This window comes from Lutjanus erythropterus, chromosome 2 (genome assembly GCF_056507025.1).
Source record: "Lutjanus erythropterus isolate fLutEry1 chromosome 2, fLutEry1.hap2, whole genome shotgun sequence".
Taxonomy (NCBI): domain Eukaryota; kingdom Metazoa; phylum Chordata; class Actinopteri; order Lutjaniformes; family Lutjanidae; genus Lutjanus; species Lutjanus erythropterus.
In genome coordinates, this window is record NC_139318.1 from 8,976,925 (window position 1) to 8,996,420 (window position 19,496).

Below are 19,496 nucleotides of genomic sequence, written 5' to 3' on the forward strand. Positions count from 1 at the left end.
TTCGTGACACTCATCACAACTTCAATGCAACAAGGATAAACAGAGTATAAAGAGCAACAAAATCCTCAGAGTGGACTGGTGGGTCAAACACAGGACTTTCACACAGGAGAACAGGTTTTATTTCTCATGTGAGGCCAACAGTCAATGCTAATTATTTTAAGGAAGTATTTAATTTAAACAAACCCATGATCTTTTCATAAACTTAAGTAGTTTGGTGCCTAAACCTAACGAGACTCATTCATATAAATGTCTCTATATATTAAAGGTAGAATGATGCAGGCACCACCACAGACTTTTGGTGTTTCGTGGATGATGACTAAAAGGGATTATTTTGTATTTTTGGGAATATTGGCCTTTAAATTTTGTGATTACTTCATGGACTGCTGGGACTGTGCTGAAACATGAAACTAGGGCTGGGCAACATGGACAAAATCAAATGTCACATTATTTTCGACCAAACACTAGATATTGTGACAGTATTGTAGGGGTGACTATTGGCACTTTTCATGTGGACATGATGACAAAGAAATAACAGAACAGCTCGACCAGTCTGATAATTAAATCACTTTAAAGCCAGGAAAAGACATCGTGCCATATCACAATATAATCAAAATCCAGAATTTTAGATTTTAGATGACATCTGGTCTCATATCACAGTATTGATATTATGTCAATAAATTGCCCAGCCCTAAGTGAAACTTATGTTGATCTCAAGTTTTATCTCAAAAATAACAGCAAAATTTCTCTACAGGCTTTAACAACAAGGAATTATTAGCGCTCGCCAGGGTGGGACTATGAAAGAAACTGCTATTTCTACTCAGATATGTTGGATTAATCTACCATCCATGCCTGAGTAAGAAAGAACTCTAAGTAGACATGAACCAAGCTCAACAGGGGCTTTATAATAGCAAGAACAAAAAGCTCCACTTGAGCTTGAATGAACAGGGCAAACGGAGAAAATAGAAAAAAAACCAAAACATATTTCCTGTCCTAATCAGGATGCAGTCCAGCATTAGATCAGCCATCCCTGAAATTCAAAGGCTTTGACATTAGAGAGTCCTAAAAAGGAATAACCCTCAGCTCAAGTACACTACTGTAAGCCGCATCTGTATGGTGTTCCCGCACTCCTCTAAATGGACAAAATCCTGTTTCACGGCGGGGTTTCCCTTTAATTGCACAGCCACTTAATCCTGCAGCCATTGTCAATAAAACAGCAGAGACTGAGGTCCTTCAGATGAAAACAGCCACGAGAAAAGAGGCATTCCAATAAACCATCGCTATTTTGACATGGAGCGGTGACGCAAAGCATCACCTGGGAAAATACAAGGAGTCTCTCAATCTGGAAGAGTCATACTGGTGGAACGCAGCGGCATGTGAACTGGCTGTCCAACAACGAGCCCAATACTTGTGGAACCAGTTTGAGAGGTACTATTATTAGAGTGAAACACTGGAAATAGTTGGGGTTCTTAAATATTTTAAATGACTGACATTGAATAATTGAATGCACATATACTCAGCTATATATATCATGACCCCTTAGAAATCTTCTGTACTGTATGGTCAATTTTCCCAACAGATATGACAGCCTGTTCTCACTCCCAGTGCATCAAATACAGCAGTACTGTCAGTGCTCCATATGCTTTAAACTCTGATGCTGTAGGTACCCCTGCAGCGTCCCCATAGAGGCGCCCCTCTAGCTTTACGTTTTCATGTGTGGGTAACATAGTATAAAGAGCAAAAAAAAAGTCTGCATGGATGGGTCAAACAAACGCAGGACTTTCACTCAGGAGAATGGGGTTCATGTCCCGTATGAAACCAACAGTCAGAGTTGATTTACCTAACCCAATAATAGTGGTTTTCCATTGTCACTTTTGGTCGTGCTGAGTGAAACTACGCCGTGTTGATTGAATTATATGTAATGTAATTATATAGCCTCCTGGTCGAGGTGGGTTTTATTAATTGTAGGAAAAATGACAAATGAACATGAACTAGCTCATTTTTTTTTAGTTTATTCTCTTTTTATTTTCAGGTATCTGCTTTATTCTACTGTTGTTACTGATTTTGCTACCTGATAATAAATGCTTTTAACATTACAAAATAAAAGGGGACTTTTATTCTGAGGAACTCATGTGAAATTAAATGAGTTTATCCACCGTTTTACAACGGCTTGACTCAAGATAAGCGCTTCATCAGTTCAAGCAGATACCCTTGTTGTAATGACGATGCCAATCTCTGCCGTGCTGGGCTGACGCGGCAAGTCAAGCCAGCACATGTGTGACAAAAAGGGACTGTGGTTGTTTTAGCCTAAACCTAGTCAGGTAGTTTTTGTGCCTTTATTTTGAAAGTCTGCCCAGATGTCGCATGTTTACAAGTTGCTGTACTCATGTTGAGAGTGAAAACATGGTGGATATGATATATAACTTGTGTTTTCTTATGTTTGTATATTGATTGCTCTATTTCTGTTGCTCAAGGTGAGAAAGCTGCCAGCAGAAATAAGTCCCTGTGAACTCTACAGTCAGGAAGGTCTCAATTGATTCACTGCAATAAATAACAACAAATGGTGCATCCTCTCCCCACTGCTCCTTACACCATTGACCTTTCCCTCTTCCACTCATTAAGCCACTGTGGTTAATGGTGGCATTTCGAACAATGTAACCACCTTTACTGATTAATCCATTCACCCATGCATTCGGAATATATCCATTTATTATGTCTATGTTGAGGGGAAAAACAAAAAAACAAAACAAAAAAAACCCCACACAGTCATTGTCGCCTAACCTTTAATCATGCATTCATTGCTTTGAATCCAGATGGCTGAGGAGCAATTTAGCCTTTTTTAAGGATATTTTTTTTTTAAAACAGTTGTGTTTCCATTTGAATGTATTGAGTTCAGGATGGAATGAGAAAAGCGTGGGAGTGAGGTCTCATTAACAAAAGAAAATAAAATCTGATGATACATTAGAAACTAACCGTCACAATGCCCCCAATATTTACTATTTTTAAGAAACTACCTAATGAGAGAAACAAAAATGTGATTTGTTTCACACATAAAAACAGATGGGCCATCTTGTTTTCTCACAAACAAACACTGGAGTGTTGTTACCTTATAAAAGGCTTCTGATAAAAATGTTAGCCATTGGCTAAACAGATTGTTGATTATTCTTCCCTGATAGCAAGCCAAATCTGTTTTTTATGAGAAAGAGGCTTTGCTGAGCAGAGTGTTGCCTGTGGTGATATAACGACAGTGTGGGTTCATTCCAACGACATGTATAACATTCGAGTACTGATCGATATCCTCTGGTGTGTTTGTCGCCTTTTTTGCATAATGAAGCAAATTAACATAATGCCTGTTTATTTATCAGGTGCAAGCTCTGCTCCAGCGTCCAATCAATCTTCCCCAAACAACCTGCACGCTAAAGGATCCGATATAATAATCCAATACGATGGAGGGATATTTAATCATATTTGTGCAAATGCCAACAATGGATCGCAGTTAAAAGTTGGATGTACAAGGAAGCTGGTTGGAGCCACAGTGGGTTCATCCAGTGGTGGACTGAGGCTGTCTGCAGGGCAGGGGCAAATAAAGGAAAGGGCACCAGGTGATTTTTGCACTGAAAGAACATCTTAGATGGCTTGTTGTCTTCTTGTCTAGGAGACTGGGACACTCTAGAGGGCTCTTTATTACTTTTTTCCCCACTGGGCAGGTACTCTAGGTGGCACTTTATTACATTTTGTTCTATGGAGGGACATTCTAGAGGGCACTTTATCACATATTACCCACTGGAAGGGAACCCTAGAGGGCACATGTTTTGTCCATTAGAGGGCCACTCTAGAGGGCACTTTATCACACTTTGTCCACTGGAAGGGCACCCTAGAGGGCACTTCATTTTGCCCACAAGTTGCCACTTTAGAAGGCACTTTATCACGCTTTGTCCACTGGAAGTGCACTCTAGAAGGCACTTTATCACATTTTGTCCACTGGAAGGACTTTCTAGAGGGCACTTTATCACATTTTGTCCACTGGAAGGGAACCCTAGAGGTCACTTTAGCATACTGTCTTGGACACTGGGTCCCTCTTGAATGCATTTATAATGTTTTACCCACCTTAGGGCATCCAAGAGGACAATTTTAAAGCACTTTTTCAAAAATGGGGGCACGAGGGAGGGCGATTGCACCCCACCCCCCCACCCACCGCCCCTTCTTGTGTCCATCAGTGGGCTCATTTCTCATTGTAGTAGCCATAATGGGAATCCAGAGAGGGCAGGGAGCTCAAATGAAAGTAGGATATACAGTGTTTATATAGAGAATCTTACTTTTTCGTCTTTGGTGGCCCAGGATTAATAACTGCACTTGGTGAGGAGAGATTTAACAGAAGATTAGAGTAGCTCTTACATCACTGTGCTTTCCAGACCAGCATGAAATACTTGGCCTGTTTACAGTTTAGACTCCCAGCACAGAAAAAGCACAGCAGACACAGTCTGATTCCTCTGAAATAAACGCTGTTTTGCAGAATTGAATAACATAATGTATTGCTGCAAAGGAGGCGTTTGTGTTGTAATGAAGAAGACAATAATGCATGGTAATTAGTCAGTAAAGCTTGAACAAACGACACAATAAAGCTTGGAAAATACAGTACATGGTTGCTCACATTCTTCATTCAGTGAGTATGCAAGAAAACATCTGTGCCAGAGCTGCTGCTGCTGCTGCTGCAAGTCTAACCTTGGAAGCAGAGGCTTTATCTTCAATTCTAAAGACATGCTAGTGCTTGGCAGATCTCACCTCCACAGACTCCAGGTTCTCTCCATTTTTCATCCACCTGTAAGAAGGCTTTGGCTTCCCTGTGGCTTTACACTCCCACACCAACGAGTCATCAATGAGCTTCTGGACATCTTGGGGTTTCTCAATGAGATGAGGAGGGGCTGGAAACAGAGAAAACATGAGCGTGAGCTGAAGTTGTCTACTTTTGTTATAGACAAAATTACATGGCTGTAAGGAAATGACAAATTAGCAAAGGCGTAATTTCCACAGAGATTAAAAATCCTATTTTGATTTCACAGTTTCAGTTTGATTTAGTCACTAAAAATCACAGCAAACAGGGACTGTCTGACTCTGTGAAAACCCTGATGAAAGAGAGGAGTCTGTTTATATGCTTATCTAAGTCACCTCCAATTACCATGTGCTCATGGCAATTAAACTTAATAAGAAGTAGCAAGAGCTTTGTGTAGTTTTTTACCCTGGGTTCTACCTGTCAGGTTGCATTCAAGCTGCACTTATTTCTGACAGTTTTTGAGGAAAACTGCAGGCACTACTCAGAGCTAAAAAAAACTGATGTCTTTTATTTATTTATATTTATTTATAAAAAAAAAGAGCATGAAAAGAGGTTTTATTGTCGATATTGCCTAAAAAACACAGAATTGAACATCAGCCATAGAAAATGTAGCAAAGGACAGCGCTCTTAATGCAGGAAAATCTTGTTTATCGTTTTAAATTATTACTTATCTTACACCAGGTCTCTATCATGGAAACATGAGTTCAGGATTAATGTTTAATACAGCCACAAACATTACTATGGAAAGCACATTCACCATCAAGTTGCAATTAGCTAGATCGCCCAATGTCAGCTCCAGACCCCCACAACCAGTTGGTAGTTTGTTAATTTTTAATGGGAGGATGGCCCAATGGGAGGGTTAGGGTCAGGGTTCAGCAGCACAGATGTTACTGAATGATCACAGAAATATTACAGGTATACTACAGGCAGCAGTGTGCCTCTATGATCATCTCGCTCTTCCATGACTACATATTATGTCACTTTGATCATGAAACTGTATAGAGTATATAGGCTACAATATAGTATTGTATGAGTATTTATAGTGTATGCTTATAGATATAGATCCCAGATAAAACTGACTGAAGAGCAGGTACTATAAACAGAACTAAAAGGCATCTATGGGGTCTGCAGCTGTCGGTGTGCACATCAGTTTGAGAATGTAATAGAGCCTTTAGGCTACTGATATTTCAGATCCACGGTTGGAGCCATATATTCTAACTTCTAAACTATCGTCTAAAGGATAAGTGGTTATAGATCAGTGATGAATGGATTAATATAAATGGAGGAGGTGTAAGAACCTCTGTCTTTATTGTAATAAACACAAACACACGTACGCTAAATCTTGCTATACAACGCTGTTGTATTATGATAAATAAATCAATCTCGTATCTTGTAAATTAGCATAGATTAAAAGTAACAATCAGTATTTGTTGACATTTACCATAAATTACATGTAATGTGCTCAAATGTAACTGAAGATTTTGATGGTGATTTTTTGGGGGGCTAATTAAATTAAAACAAAAGATACTCACTGATGATTTGATTAATTTCTAGTGTTACTTTGAGGCTTTAAGTCTAAACACACAACCTTCATTTTACAAAGTATCACTCTACAGATATGAGCGCAAACACAATCAAAAACGTTAAAACCAGCATTCCAGGCCAGTAGATGGTGATAAAGTCAACATCGCAAATACACGAAGTACCAGAGAGCATGAGTAGCGAGCTTATTTTCCCATCTGACGCCTGTGTCTTCACTTTTATTAATTCAACTCACAGTCTACCAGGTGGGGTGGGTGCTGATGTAATGGTTTCCCAAACATTTCATTTTAGATGTTCAGAAGTTTTTTTTAAAGAAGGCAGTCGCAAAAAATCTCACTTTCAGGGACCTAAACTGTATGTATGTAAAATGTAAAGGAAAATGCTCATTTTGCAAAATATCTGTATACATGAAGACAAGATGTAAATCCCACATTTATCGCTTTTAGCTTAAGGTGATTTATCACTGAAGTTCTCCTTTTAAGGTCTCTTTCAGTTTCCCAGTGTTCCTCTAGTAGAACAAAAGTGATGAAACCCAGATCCATATACATTAGGGTGGCAACGGGTGCCATAAAACCCCTCCATTCGATACAATCTAGGTAAATGATGGCATAATTATACAGGAGCAGAATTGATTCTTGCTGTGTCATGCGAGTAACTCAAGGCTAGTTAATGATTAAGCCAAAAAAAGTGGTACATAAAACTAGATCTGTGAAGCTCTCTGCGTAATGCTCTGTACATTCAGGATGATGTGTAGGTCAAGCTACTATCATCCTATATCACACAAGGCCGGTGGCAGGACAAGAGTAATGGCTGACCGCACTTTTCCATTCCAGCAGACCTCACCCAATGCCACTCTCAAGGGCTGACCTTTGTGGAGGATTTTACAGCACCAGTACAAATCCCGCTCTAATTGGCTTCTGCTATACAGTATTTGCCTTCGAGTAAAGCAGGATAACACAAAGAGAAATCCAATAACTGCAAATGTATCCCCACAATATCTACAACTTCAGCATGGAGCCCATGTGTGAGCTCGGCTGCGTGTGTACGTGGGTGTGGAGAAACGCCGAGCGAGGGCTGATAAAAAGAGGTGGATGCAGAGACCAGAGGGGGGTATTTGTGTCTTTATGTCGGAGCCCTGTACAGCAACATCAAAATCCAGTCCAGTATCAAAGAAACATTTGTGTTTGTGGATCATGTGTCGTACTATAGGGCTCGTAAGATCCCTCTGCAGCCGAGGCTGCAGCACAGGGTTGGCTGGGGTCATTAACATTTAACTTGTGTGGAGGCTGTGCTCTGCAAACAGTGAAAAAGGGTTACAATTTCCTTTGAGTGAGAGCTGCTGCTTATCTTGCCACAGAAAAGAGACATTCATTGTGGAACATCTATTCTAGCCTTCTTTTCATTGTAGATGCTTTACTCTACAAACAGAGATGGGCACAAATACATCCAAAAGTATCTGGTTACAAATACTTGCTAATCAAATGCATTTAATTTGATTCAGGCTCAGAAATGCATTATTGATCCACATGGGGAAATAAGTTATAGATGTTCCCATTCCAGAATACAAAGGTAAATAAGCATAGAGAGATTATAGGAAATAGTAATAGAAATATGTGAAAATATGTACAGTCTGCTACAATGCATAACAAAAAAAGCATGATGATAGTATGTAAAAATATGTCTTATTCTTTAATATTTAAATAAATGAATAAAATATTTAATACTAGTATGGGAAATGCATTTAATTAAAATATAAGTAATTTGAAAGTGAAAAAATATGTTCTATACAAATTGATATTATCACATTTTAGATACCTTCAGTATGGATCTGACCATAACCCCCTACACTGAGGGGATGAGCCCAGTCAGAATATATCTTGGAGGTGGGAGTTGTAAATTAAGGGTTGCATGCTGGGTGGTTTCAGCCCATCGACACCAGAAAAATGGCCGCGTACGTCATCTGTGCTAGCAGCTTATTCACATTTATTGTTAGGTGGCGACCTCTAGTGCAATAATTGACCCTTTCTGAGTCCCGCCCCTTATCGTCTGGCCTCCAATAACAGTTGAATACCCAGAGGTAAAAATTATGCATCAGTTTATTCACTATGATGTGTTTTTAAAAACATTTTCCAAATTTAATACCAGCTCATATGCCCTTAATAACCTGTGTGGTATGTGCCTTTATGTGTGTTTAGCAGAGAACCCACTGGGGGAGATGGGAGGAAGTCACTCTATAAGACTCTACCATCACCAGTCATTTAGCATCACATCCATTCACGCAACCGCAATCCTCCATCAGAGTCTGGCCGAGTTGCCCCACCCACTGCACCTTTCAGGACTGCATTGTTGTTGTTGTTTTTTTTTTTTCTCCTCCTCCTCGCTGTCAGGGTCCTTCACTCTATCCCTCACCCACTGCGAACGTATCGACTCTCAGTCAACGCTCAGCAAATGAAAGCAGGCAGCCCATCTCTGGCCGCGCCAGGCCGAACGCGCATACAATCAGAGCAAACGTCAAGTGGCCAAAGCAGAGGAGGGATTGGAATTTGCCTTATCAGTGAAATCACTATGAGATAATGCAGCGGGTGAGCCTGCAGAAACACAAACGCGAATACAACAGTGGAAACTAACCCGTCAGAGCTTTGCATTCACTTTCCCTCTGAGTGATATCAACATCAATGAGCCAGCGAGCGCCCATTTCTTTTCCTAGCTTTTCTTTCCGAGATGGAAATTTAACAAAAACAACCCCCTCGTCTCTGGATTGAGTGGTGGTTAAAAACTGCTTCCAATACATACATAATTATGAAGACAGGCTGTGACTAAATGCACCCAAACTAAAGAGATCTAATTAATTTAATTTCACCTCCAGCTTAAAACCAAAACTGTGATTCTAAAAACTCAATGCAGTTAATGAATTCCTGTTTCAGTTAGTTCAACAAGACTAAATGAATAGATGGAGAAATAAAAGGCAGCACTTTCTATGATGCCTGTGTGTATCATACACTATAAACATGCTTATAATGTGTTACAAACTGCTTATAGCGCATTAAAATTATAGTATAAGCGCTCAAAGACATTCATAATGCCTTATAACAATAATCATAACACATTATAAAGCATTATATAATTAGGTCAAGCATCATACTATTGTGTATACTATTGCTGGTCACTCACTGACGTTTATTTTCGTTTGTTTTTTGCAAATACAGCAGTTAGTGCTGACCAAGTAACTTGCTTGGACAAGAGGAGGGGCACAGGACGGGTGTATACGCCCCTATGAGTATACGCGCCCCTGGTTTCAACCTTAGCAGATGGATTTAATTGTAGTTTAGCTTTTGAAATCATGATAAAATCACCTATCAGCTATTGTAAAATCCTGTGGTTGGTTCATTTGCTTTCACACCAGCACCACAGCTGCACCAGAGTCTGCTTGAGAGCTGACCGAGACCACCCTTTCCAAGCAACCTCAGTCTGATTGTTTGGTGCATACTGGTGTGAGTCTCAAAACTATAAACATTGAACACTGGACATTCAGTCCATTAAGAAGACTGAGACTGATACTTCAGAGCCGTGGTCAGGGCCACAGATTCTAACTTGCACAAACCTCAGTCAGATAAAGCATCAGTGCATCAGGCAGATTAGACTAGACTGCTGCTGGACGCTTGTAGAACTGTTGTATAGATGTAATATCACATGGGGGGGATTTGGTCGTAGGCATGAGGCCACAGGTCGAGTGCTGAACATAATGAGAACAACAATACTCCCTCTTGTGTGATATTGCTGTATTATAATACACTAACCCCTAACCCTGACCCAGCCTCTGGTGTGTCTCACTGGAGGAAGATGGCAAACAGGCTATACATTTAAAAATGACATATAATCAATTCACATTACCTTCATAAATATACTCCTGCTGGTAATCTTTTCATTTAACCATTCTATAAAATGGGGTTATTCCAACTGAGAATTTCATTATTTCACTTGAAGCTCCCAATGACCATTTTAAGTATAACCTTATAATTCATTATAATATGATGCTCTGACAATAATACAATTATTATTGTAATAATAATACATTATTATCCTCACAAAAAGTCAAATGAAACTTAACTTTATAGGTCATTATAAAATGCCTTTTAATGTGTTATGATTATTGTTATATAGCATTATGAATATTTGTGCTTATAAGTATAATTATACAGTACTGTATGTGGAATACAAGGCATTATACACACACTTATAATGTTATAGCATTGTATAAGTATACTAAAAAAAGCACATAATAATGCTTTCTAACAATAATCATAACACATTATAAAGCATTTTACAATGACTTATAAGATAAAGTATCATAATACCTCACAACTGCTGGTCACTCACTGACATTTTTCTTTTTTCTTTCATCTTCTTTTTTCATTCCTAACTGACATATAATCAATTAACATTGTTTTCATAAATTGACTCCTGCTATTAATTCATTTTCTTTTCTTTTGGCCGTTCTTTAACAATAAGGATTATGTCAAAAGGGAATTTAGTTTCTTCCCTTAAAGCGCCCAATGACCACTTAGAATAATCACATTACAATTCATTACACTGCATTATACAATGACTATAATGTATTACATCTATGAGAATTATAATGCACCATGTCCTTTGCAAATAAAAGATAGTGAGTGACCTGCAGTTATGAAGCATTATGATACCTGAACTTAAAATGCTTTAGAATGTGTTAAGAATACTTAGAAATGCTTATAAATATACAGTATTATAAAAAGCCTATAATACATTATAAGATTATTATTATGTATGACAACAATAGGAATTATATTACACTATGCAAAAAAACAAATGTCAGTGAGTGACAAGCAATTATTAAGTATTACGATACTTGACCAAATAAGTCATTATAAAATGCTTTACAATGTGTTATGATTATTGTTATAAAGCACAATGAATATTTACAAGTGCTTATAACTATAATTATATATATTGCTATAAAAAGATTATAAGATTATTATAGTGTATAACAACTATGAGATTTATAATACACTATGATCCTTGCAAAACAAAATGCAGCAATTATTAAGTATTATGATACTTGACCTTAAAGATCATAAAATGCATTAAAATGTGTTAGGACTGTTGTTGTAAAGCACTATGAAGAGTTATGAGTGCTTATAACTACAAAATATACAGTACTATAAGAAGTATTACAGGATTATTATAACATACAACTATGAGAATTATAATACACTGATACTGGCAAAACAAAATGTCAGCGAGTTACCAGCAGTTATTAAGTACTGCGATACTTGACCTTATAAGTCATTATATATTATACCAATTTTTATGAGTTCCAATATCTACAATTATACAGTGTTATAAGCAGATTATAAGGTAATTTATTTATCATTACACAACACGGTGTTTCATGGGGTTGCATTATAAGCATGTTTTTAATGCATTATAAACATGGGCTTCACATGAACACACATTGTAAATGAAAAGCACATTATTCCTGCTGTATTAGTGGGATTTAAGACAGACAGTGTGTTTGCATCTCGGTGCACTAACATTGACATTAAAAGTGTGAGAGTGTTTGAACAATGACCAGAGAGCCTCCATAAAGTAACACCTTCATTTCTTCCTGTCTAACACAAAGCCCATCTCTTTCCACTGTAGCTTCGCTTGGATGTACAAGAGGTACCCTTATCGATCCCCCCATTGGCTTACACTGCTGACGAATGTCTCAAAGGCTTAATTCAAAGGGAGTTCAAAATAAGATTACTGATTTTTATCACCTGCCTGCAGACAGCAGGAGAGAAAGAGAGAGAGAGGGAGAGAGTGACAAAACACATCAAAACTGAGAGAGGAGCCACAGCTCAAAAGGACAAATGAAGCCGCGGTGGATCACAGCCTGCTGCTGTGCTGTTATAGAGAACGAGGCTAAGAGCTTCCGGGGCTGTTGTAAATAATGGCAAATTGTTTAATGCCCCAAATGAGTTATTTTTTGACAGCTGACACAGCATGACTTGAAGGGGAGAGAATCAGAAGGAAGAAAAACAGAGAGCGGTGGAGGTGGGAGGAAAATCCATAGATTGTTCAAAGAGCGAGTTAACTGCCTGGCAAACCTGAACAGAGAAGTCCTGCTCCAAATATAATGAAAATATAAATGGAATGGAATTGTTTTATCCACTCATTCATGACCATGTCATTCATGATTATGGGGGAAGTAAACAGCTATAGAATACAGCTGATTTCAGCTGGTGAGGGCAGACAGGTTTGCTAACATCCATTATTTACTCAGTATGGATAGACAAATTGGATTCATAATATTATCTTGCTCCTCTATAAATTATTTCTTTTCTCCTCGAGACTCAGTCGAGTGTTGGTAAGTCACAAAAAATATGAATCTAAAGCTCCACTATTTGTATACCACTAAAGTTCATGTTCCTGATTTAGATTTGATAGGTATTGACAGTTGAACTTTAAAGGAAATCTGTTAATACGTTTATTGCAATAAATCATTAAATTAACCATGATATGTCAGACATTAAGGAAACATTCAACTGAAATACTTGCTCCTCTCACAGTAAACGCTATAGCCAGTATGTCCTGGCCTGTAACGTGTGCTAGTGTTTGCCCGTTTCACCTAACTTAGAGTTCAAATTAATGCCGATTGTTCGCTGAATGAGCAAGTGTCTGGTTTTGAGTCACAACAAATCATTAATCATCTTTTAGTGGAAGTAGATGTTTATAACAGTTAAATTGAGCAATGTTAATGGAGTTTGGCAGGTGCTTAACACTTTTGAAGGATCACTGTAAAAAAAAAAAAAAGGTGTGTATGTATATATTTTATAGTTTGCGCATGTTCTGCATAAAAAATATCAGCTAATATATCTATATCAGAATATTGTTAATCCCTAATACTGGCATCCAAAAATCCAGTATCAGTCAAGCCTTATGTAATTTTATAAACGTCATGTTTATAGACAGATGTCAACATGTGCATCACTGTTGGTTAAATACACTTTAAATTTAATCTGTTTAGCTCTAAAATAAGATGTCAATTTAAAAAATATGGCTGCAAATAATAGACTGTTTATAAAATATGATTGCATCTAATAGATAAAATACCCAATTTAGAAAGGAAACCATTACTGTCAAATAAAGATTACAGCTTCCATCAAAAAGTTTACTTTGGAAAAATACTTAAATGTGAACTATGCATCATTTTGTGCGAGCAGATTATTTTTCTGAGGCTGGGTATGAATGGGACAGGAAGTGGCAGTGGTTATAATGACTTCTGCTATGTGATCTCAGTAGGTGTGACTCCGTGACAATGAGTGAATCTACTAACCCCCTTCCAGTGGATCCAGATGCTGCTGTGCAGATTATGTCCCTGACATATGTGCCACTGGTCTATGTATAGTACATTTAACGGCTTTGATCTCCAGTCAAGTTGGATGTCAATCATGATGCCAGCTGGTGGAACCCAATACAAGGCTCACCAGCAAGGTCGCATCCAAGGGCTCAGACTCATCCGCATCACTCCTTTAATCTGGATCAAAATATTAGAGGCATCATGGCTGACAGCCTTTAATCATTTTGATGTGCCGTTAAAACGAGCCTCCCTCCTCGCGCACACGCCGCGCGAGCCTCCTCTGATCGCCGCTGACTGCTTTATAAGACCGCTTGTGCCTGCTTTTGCTGCCTCTCAGTCTGAGCAGGTCTGACAGATGTGGCGCACGCCGGTCAAATATTCATGCACGTCAGGATCACCTACCGTAGAAAGAGAGCTTCCCCTTCACCGTGTTCATCCCCCTGGAGTTTTCAGCCACACACTCGTACGTGCCGGCGTCCTCCTGCTGGAAATATGGGATTTCCAGGACGCCGCTGGCTTTCCTCATGTCCACTTTCCTGGGGAAAGGTACGCCGTCCACTCTCCTCCAGTTTATGGACGGGGCCGGGCTGTGAGAGGAGACACAGAGAGAAGTTTAACATCCTGAAGTCACAGCTTCCAGTTGACTTATTGCTCATAAGTGAACAAAATCAGCCACAAGAGCAGATTCTGGACTAGTAAAAGGTTATTTGAGGCTGAACACCAAGTTGAGCAAAAATCAGTTTTGTGCAGAAAATCTTGTGCTATACAAAGTCAAACAGATGTAGACCTTTGTCTAGTTATACTGTATGTTGTCTGACATGCAAAGAATTCAAATACTTAAAGGCGTTACATGGTGAAAAATGGTTGAGCAGACAGATGTATGAAGCCCATTTCCACCAATGTGATGAAAAACAGGATCCCTCATTAGGTGATTATAACGAGAAACTCTTAAAATGATCTTAAAATCATGAGTTTGTCTCTCAAAATAATTAGTGTCTCAAAATAATGATTGTGTGTATAAAAACAATGAGAAACTTGACTTAATGACTTAAATAGTAAGTCATTAGTTTAGTCAATATTTTGAGCTACAAAGTCATTATTTTGAGAAAGTTTTTCATTACATAGAAATATAAAGACATTATATTGAAATACTAAGTCACTATTTTTGAGTTATGTCATTATTTTGAGATACTAAGTCATTATTTTGCTATCCAGAGTAATAATTCTGATATACAAAGTCATTATATGGAGACATATCATTATTTAGAGAATTTAAGTTATTATTTGGAGAAGGTTTCTCATTATTTTTCTATATTAAGTCATTATTCTGAGAAAGTTTTTCATTATTTTGAGAAGGTTTCCCATTATAATGAATTTTAGTATCTTTTATTCTTTTTTTAAACATCACTTGAAATGGCTTTCCACACAAATGTCCCTTACAAAAACTACCTCAACTTCCCTATTATCCTCACACATACAAGCTAATATCAATTTGCATTCTGTTAAACATTTGATCTCAGATTTGCCATAATTAAGGGACAAGCTGCTCAAGTGATTTATAAAAATCCTTACTATTTAAATTAACATTTACAGCTTTATTTTGGACTTTAAAGATCAGATTTAGCTGCTTTGCACCCTCAACCGACCGATTCCTCAGCCACTCATCCATTATCATCACAAGGAGCATTTAAAGGGCCTCTGAGGGGTACAATTAAGGGGTTCTGTTCCCTGATGAATGGTCAATAATCTAACTTTCGGCACTTCGCCCGGCCTGGTCGTCATTACATTCTGTTACAAAACATGATATTTCAGCTGAGGATTTTCACACCGCAACATGTACCCTCGTCGTTTCTTAGATATGCAGCCTAGCTTGAAACACACGAGGATTGCAGCAAAGTGGTGAAGCACATGAAAAAAATATCCCAGCGCTCTTGTGGTAATATTTTTCTTTTATATGCTAGTGAGCATGCTGAGCCTGACTAAGAGTGGGCTTACTTTCCCAGAGCGAAGCATTCCAGCTTTACAGTGGATCCTTTGGCAACGTGAACAACCTCTGGAAACTGAACTTCAATCTTTGGCTCGTATTCACCCATCACACCTGAAAGAGAAATGCAAATGAGCGTCAGTGCAAACAAAAAAAGAAAAGAAATAAAGTTGTATTTTTGATTTGTAAGTCGAGCTAAACAACTCAGGCAAGAAAACTAAATGAAAACCCAAGTTGTGGCTTTTGCTGTTGCTGCACAGTCACTGAAAACCTTTCTTCAAGTAAAGCCCTCTTTTTACAATGAGCTGAAATGTTTTTTTCAACTTCCAACGCTGCAGTGCGATCTGAGCGGCAGAAAGACGCTCTGCTCTCAGCGCTGCCACAGAAGGCTCCCCCATTGAAAAGAATGAGGGAAAAAAGGCAAAACACAGCTTTCCAGTGGACATGCGACGCACTGATGTTGAATGGAAAAAACAACTTTGAGAATTCATAGACGGTTTGAGCTTTTACATCCAGATGAGTTTCATCTTGTTGTAGTGCTAACAGCTATGAACCAGAAAATGGGCCCATAAAATCCCCCTGGGTACCGCTACTGTGTCTACAAAGCATCCCATTCACTGTCGGTGAAGCAGCTCCGGTGGATTATAATATTGCTGCTGTGCATGCTAAAAATCTCTGGATAAAGGAGCAGACGGGAGGGAACGTGGGCTCTCTGGTGTTCTAGCTTTGAGAGAGACTTATTCATAAATCAAGACTGGAGTGTGTAACATTGCTAGAAAAGCACACGTGTTTTTTGTTTTTTTTTTCCTCACCTGAAATGACACTAAGGTAAATTATATTAATGAATTTGTAACCGGCCATACGTTTATTTCTCCTAGCTGTGCCAATTCTGGGTTATTTTGAGAAACAAAGTCATTATTTTGAAAAGAAAAGTCATTGTTTTGAGGATAGTTTGAGATACTTACTCTTTATTTTGAGATACTAAGTCATTATTATGTTACACCAAGTCATTATTTTGTTATACGAAGTCATTAGTTTAAGATACGTATTCTACTTTCGAGATACTAAGTTATTATGTTACACTAAGTCATTATTTTGTTATATTAAGTCAATAGTTTGAGAAAGTAACTGTATTTTGTTATACTAGGTCATTAGTTTAAGATACATATTCTACTTTTGAGGTACTAAGTCATTATTTTGTTATACTAAATCATTCATTTGAGATATTAACTCTATTTTCCAATATTAAGTCATTAGTTTGAGATACTATTTCTTTTTTTTTTTGAGATATTAACTTTATTTTGGGATATTAGGTACTTACTTTGAGTTATGTCATAATTTTGAGAAACTAAGTTGTTAGTTTGAAACACTTATTTTGAGACAGTTTCTCATTATTTTGAGATACTAAGTCATTATTTTGCTATACTAATGAATTATTTAGTCAGTATTTTGAGATAGTAAGTCATTATTTTCAGCTGCATCATTTTGAGAAACTATGCGATTATTATGAAATAATAAATCACAATTTTGAGAAGGTTTATCATTGTTTTTAGATACTAAGTAAATATTAATTTTGAAATACTAAGTCATCATTTTCATTTTATTTTCTATTTATATTCTTCCGTTCGACCAGATTATCCAGCGTCACAAAGTGTCTTTTCATTGTTATGCAGATGACACACAGATATATGTGCCCCTGAAACCAGATGAACAAAGAAGCCTTTAGCTGCTGTGTTAGACTGCCTCAGTGATACAAACTGGTGGATGGCCAGAACTTTCTTCAACTCAACAGCTCAGAATCATAAGTCATACTGTTCAGTCCACCAAATTCCATTAATCCCATCGAAAATAGCCTTGGTCCCCCGTCCACAAATGTCACCTCTACCGCCAGAAATCTAGGAGTAATATTTGACTCAGATCTCACACATCAAAAAAAGCTCTCCTGCCCTGTTTCCCCCATTTCTAGAACCAAACCACTGCTCCCACAATCTGACCTAGAAAAAGTCATCCTCGCATTCATATTCTCCAGACTCGACTTTTGTAACTAACTTCTCTCTGGTGTTAACCAAAAATCTCCTGCCTCTAACTGGTCCAAAACCCAGCTGCGAGGCTTCTTACTGGTTTTCACAGATGACACCACACCACCCCAGTCCTGGCTTCCCTCCACTGGCTTCCTGCGCTTTTTGGAATTGATTTTAAGATTTTACTGATGACTTTTTAAAGCCTGCCTGGGTCTGGCCCCAAGGTACACAGCTGAAATGTTAACCCCTTATGAGCCAGTGCAGAGCCTTAGCTCCTCGGGGGCGGGGCCCTCCTGGCTGTTCCAAAGGTGAGGCTTAAATCTAAAAGCACCCTGAACTTTGGAACGACCTGCCCGAGGAGATCAGGCTGCAGAATCACTAACATCTTCTAAATCACCTTTAAACCCCATTTTTATAGACTTGCTTTTATGTGATGTCGTCATCTCTTTTTAATATATTTAATTTTATTCCTTCATTTGTGCTTATTTACTGTTGACATTATGTAATGTTGCTTGATTTTGTCCCTTTAATTTACCAGGCAACATGATGTAATGTCTGCAATTTCCTCCCTCTATTTTCATTTATTCTTATTGTTACGTTTTCCTGTTCTTATCTATTTTACTGATTTGTATTGTTTTTCTATGTTTTAGTGTTTTTTTCTTGTGTCTTAGTGTTACAATTTTTTCTTGCTCCTGTTTGGTCTTATCGTGTTGACCTCTGGGTATCCTGCTCATTTGCTTTGTCTGTCAAAGCATTTTGTAAAATCAGTTTTTATAGGTGCTTTATAAATAAAGTTATTATTTTGTGGCAATAAGTCATAATTTTAAGATGGATTATAATACCGCTGCTGCGCATGTTAAAAATCTCTGGATAAAGGAGCAGACAGGCGTGAATGTGGGCTCTCTGGTGGTTTAGCTTTGGTAGACTTATTCGTAAGTCTCTGTGTGTAATATCATCGGAAAAGCACATGTTTTTGTGGCTTCTCCTGAAATGACAAAGCTAAATTATTTTAATGAATTTGTAATCGGGCGTACTTTCATTTGTCCTAGCTGTGCCAATTCTGGGTGCATTCTGTGGTATTTTAAGCGCCTCTCATCCGCCAGTGTAACAATAGGTTTTCCCCCCATTGCTGTAATTCAGGGCTGTGTTGCACAAATAGCTCTAGAGATGGAGGAAACAGGCCAATTTCATCTCGTTGATTTGGTGAGGCATGTGTTATCAGGATGGCTCCCTGAGTGACTGTGAAAGCTAATTCAGATCCTTATCACAACTGTCTCATACTGGAATGTAACCACAGCACTATCACCCATTTTAAGCAGACAGGTGGAAGTGGACGGGTAATTGTCTCATACCATAACCTTTTGTAGGGGACACCTGTTCAATGTGCACGCCTGCAACCTCCCCCTGTAAGCCCCTGTGACTGTGAGGCAGGGCCGACGTTCTGCTGCTATAGGCCTGCTGCCTCGGTGAAATAAAGGTGTAATGAAAAAAGAGAGGAGAGAAAGAAAGGGCTTGGGAAATGCCTGAAAAGACGAGCGCTTAAATCACAAAGGCTATTTCCAATTCTGTCTCTATGAAGGCACATTTCTGCCAGTGTGATGAAAAAAATATCATATAAATCATAGACTTGCTATCTCAAAATAATGGCTTAGTATGTAAGTTGTCATTTTGAAATACCAAATCATTATGTTCAGATACTAAATCACTATTTTGAGATTTAAGTTTCTCATTATAATGACC

The 19,496-nt window shown here is 38.2% G+C and overlaps 1 protein-coding gene across 2 annotated transcripts in view; it reads right to left on the reverse strand.

Moving 5' to 3' along the window:
* cntn4 (contactin 4) overlaps positions 1 to 19,496 on the reverse strand; it is a 262,790-nt gene that overhangs the window by 74,663 nt on the left and 168,631 nt on the right. For both annotated transcript variants that reach the window (XM_084727589.1, XM_084727582.1), the window contains exons 7-9: positions 15,747 to 15,849; positions 14,154 to 14,338; positions 4,780 to 4,919 (exon numbers count right to left, since the gene is read on the reverse strand). In XM_084727589.1, the coding sequence (XP_084583715.1) occupies positions 4,780 to 4,919; positions 14,154 to 14,338; positions 15,747 to 15,849 (428 nt within the window). The remainder of the gene's footprint in view (positions 1 to 4,779; positions 4,920 to 14,153; positions 14,339 to 15,746; positions 15,850 to 19,496) is intronic.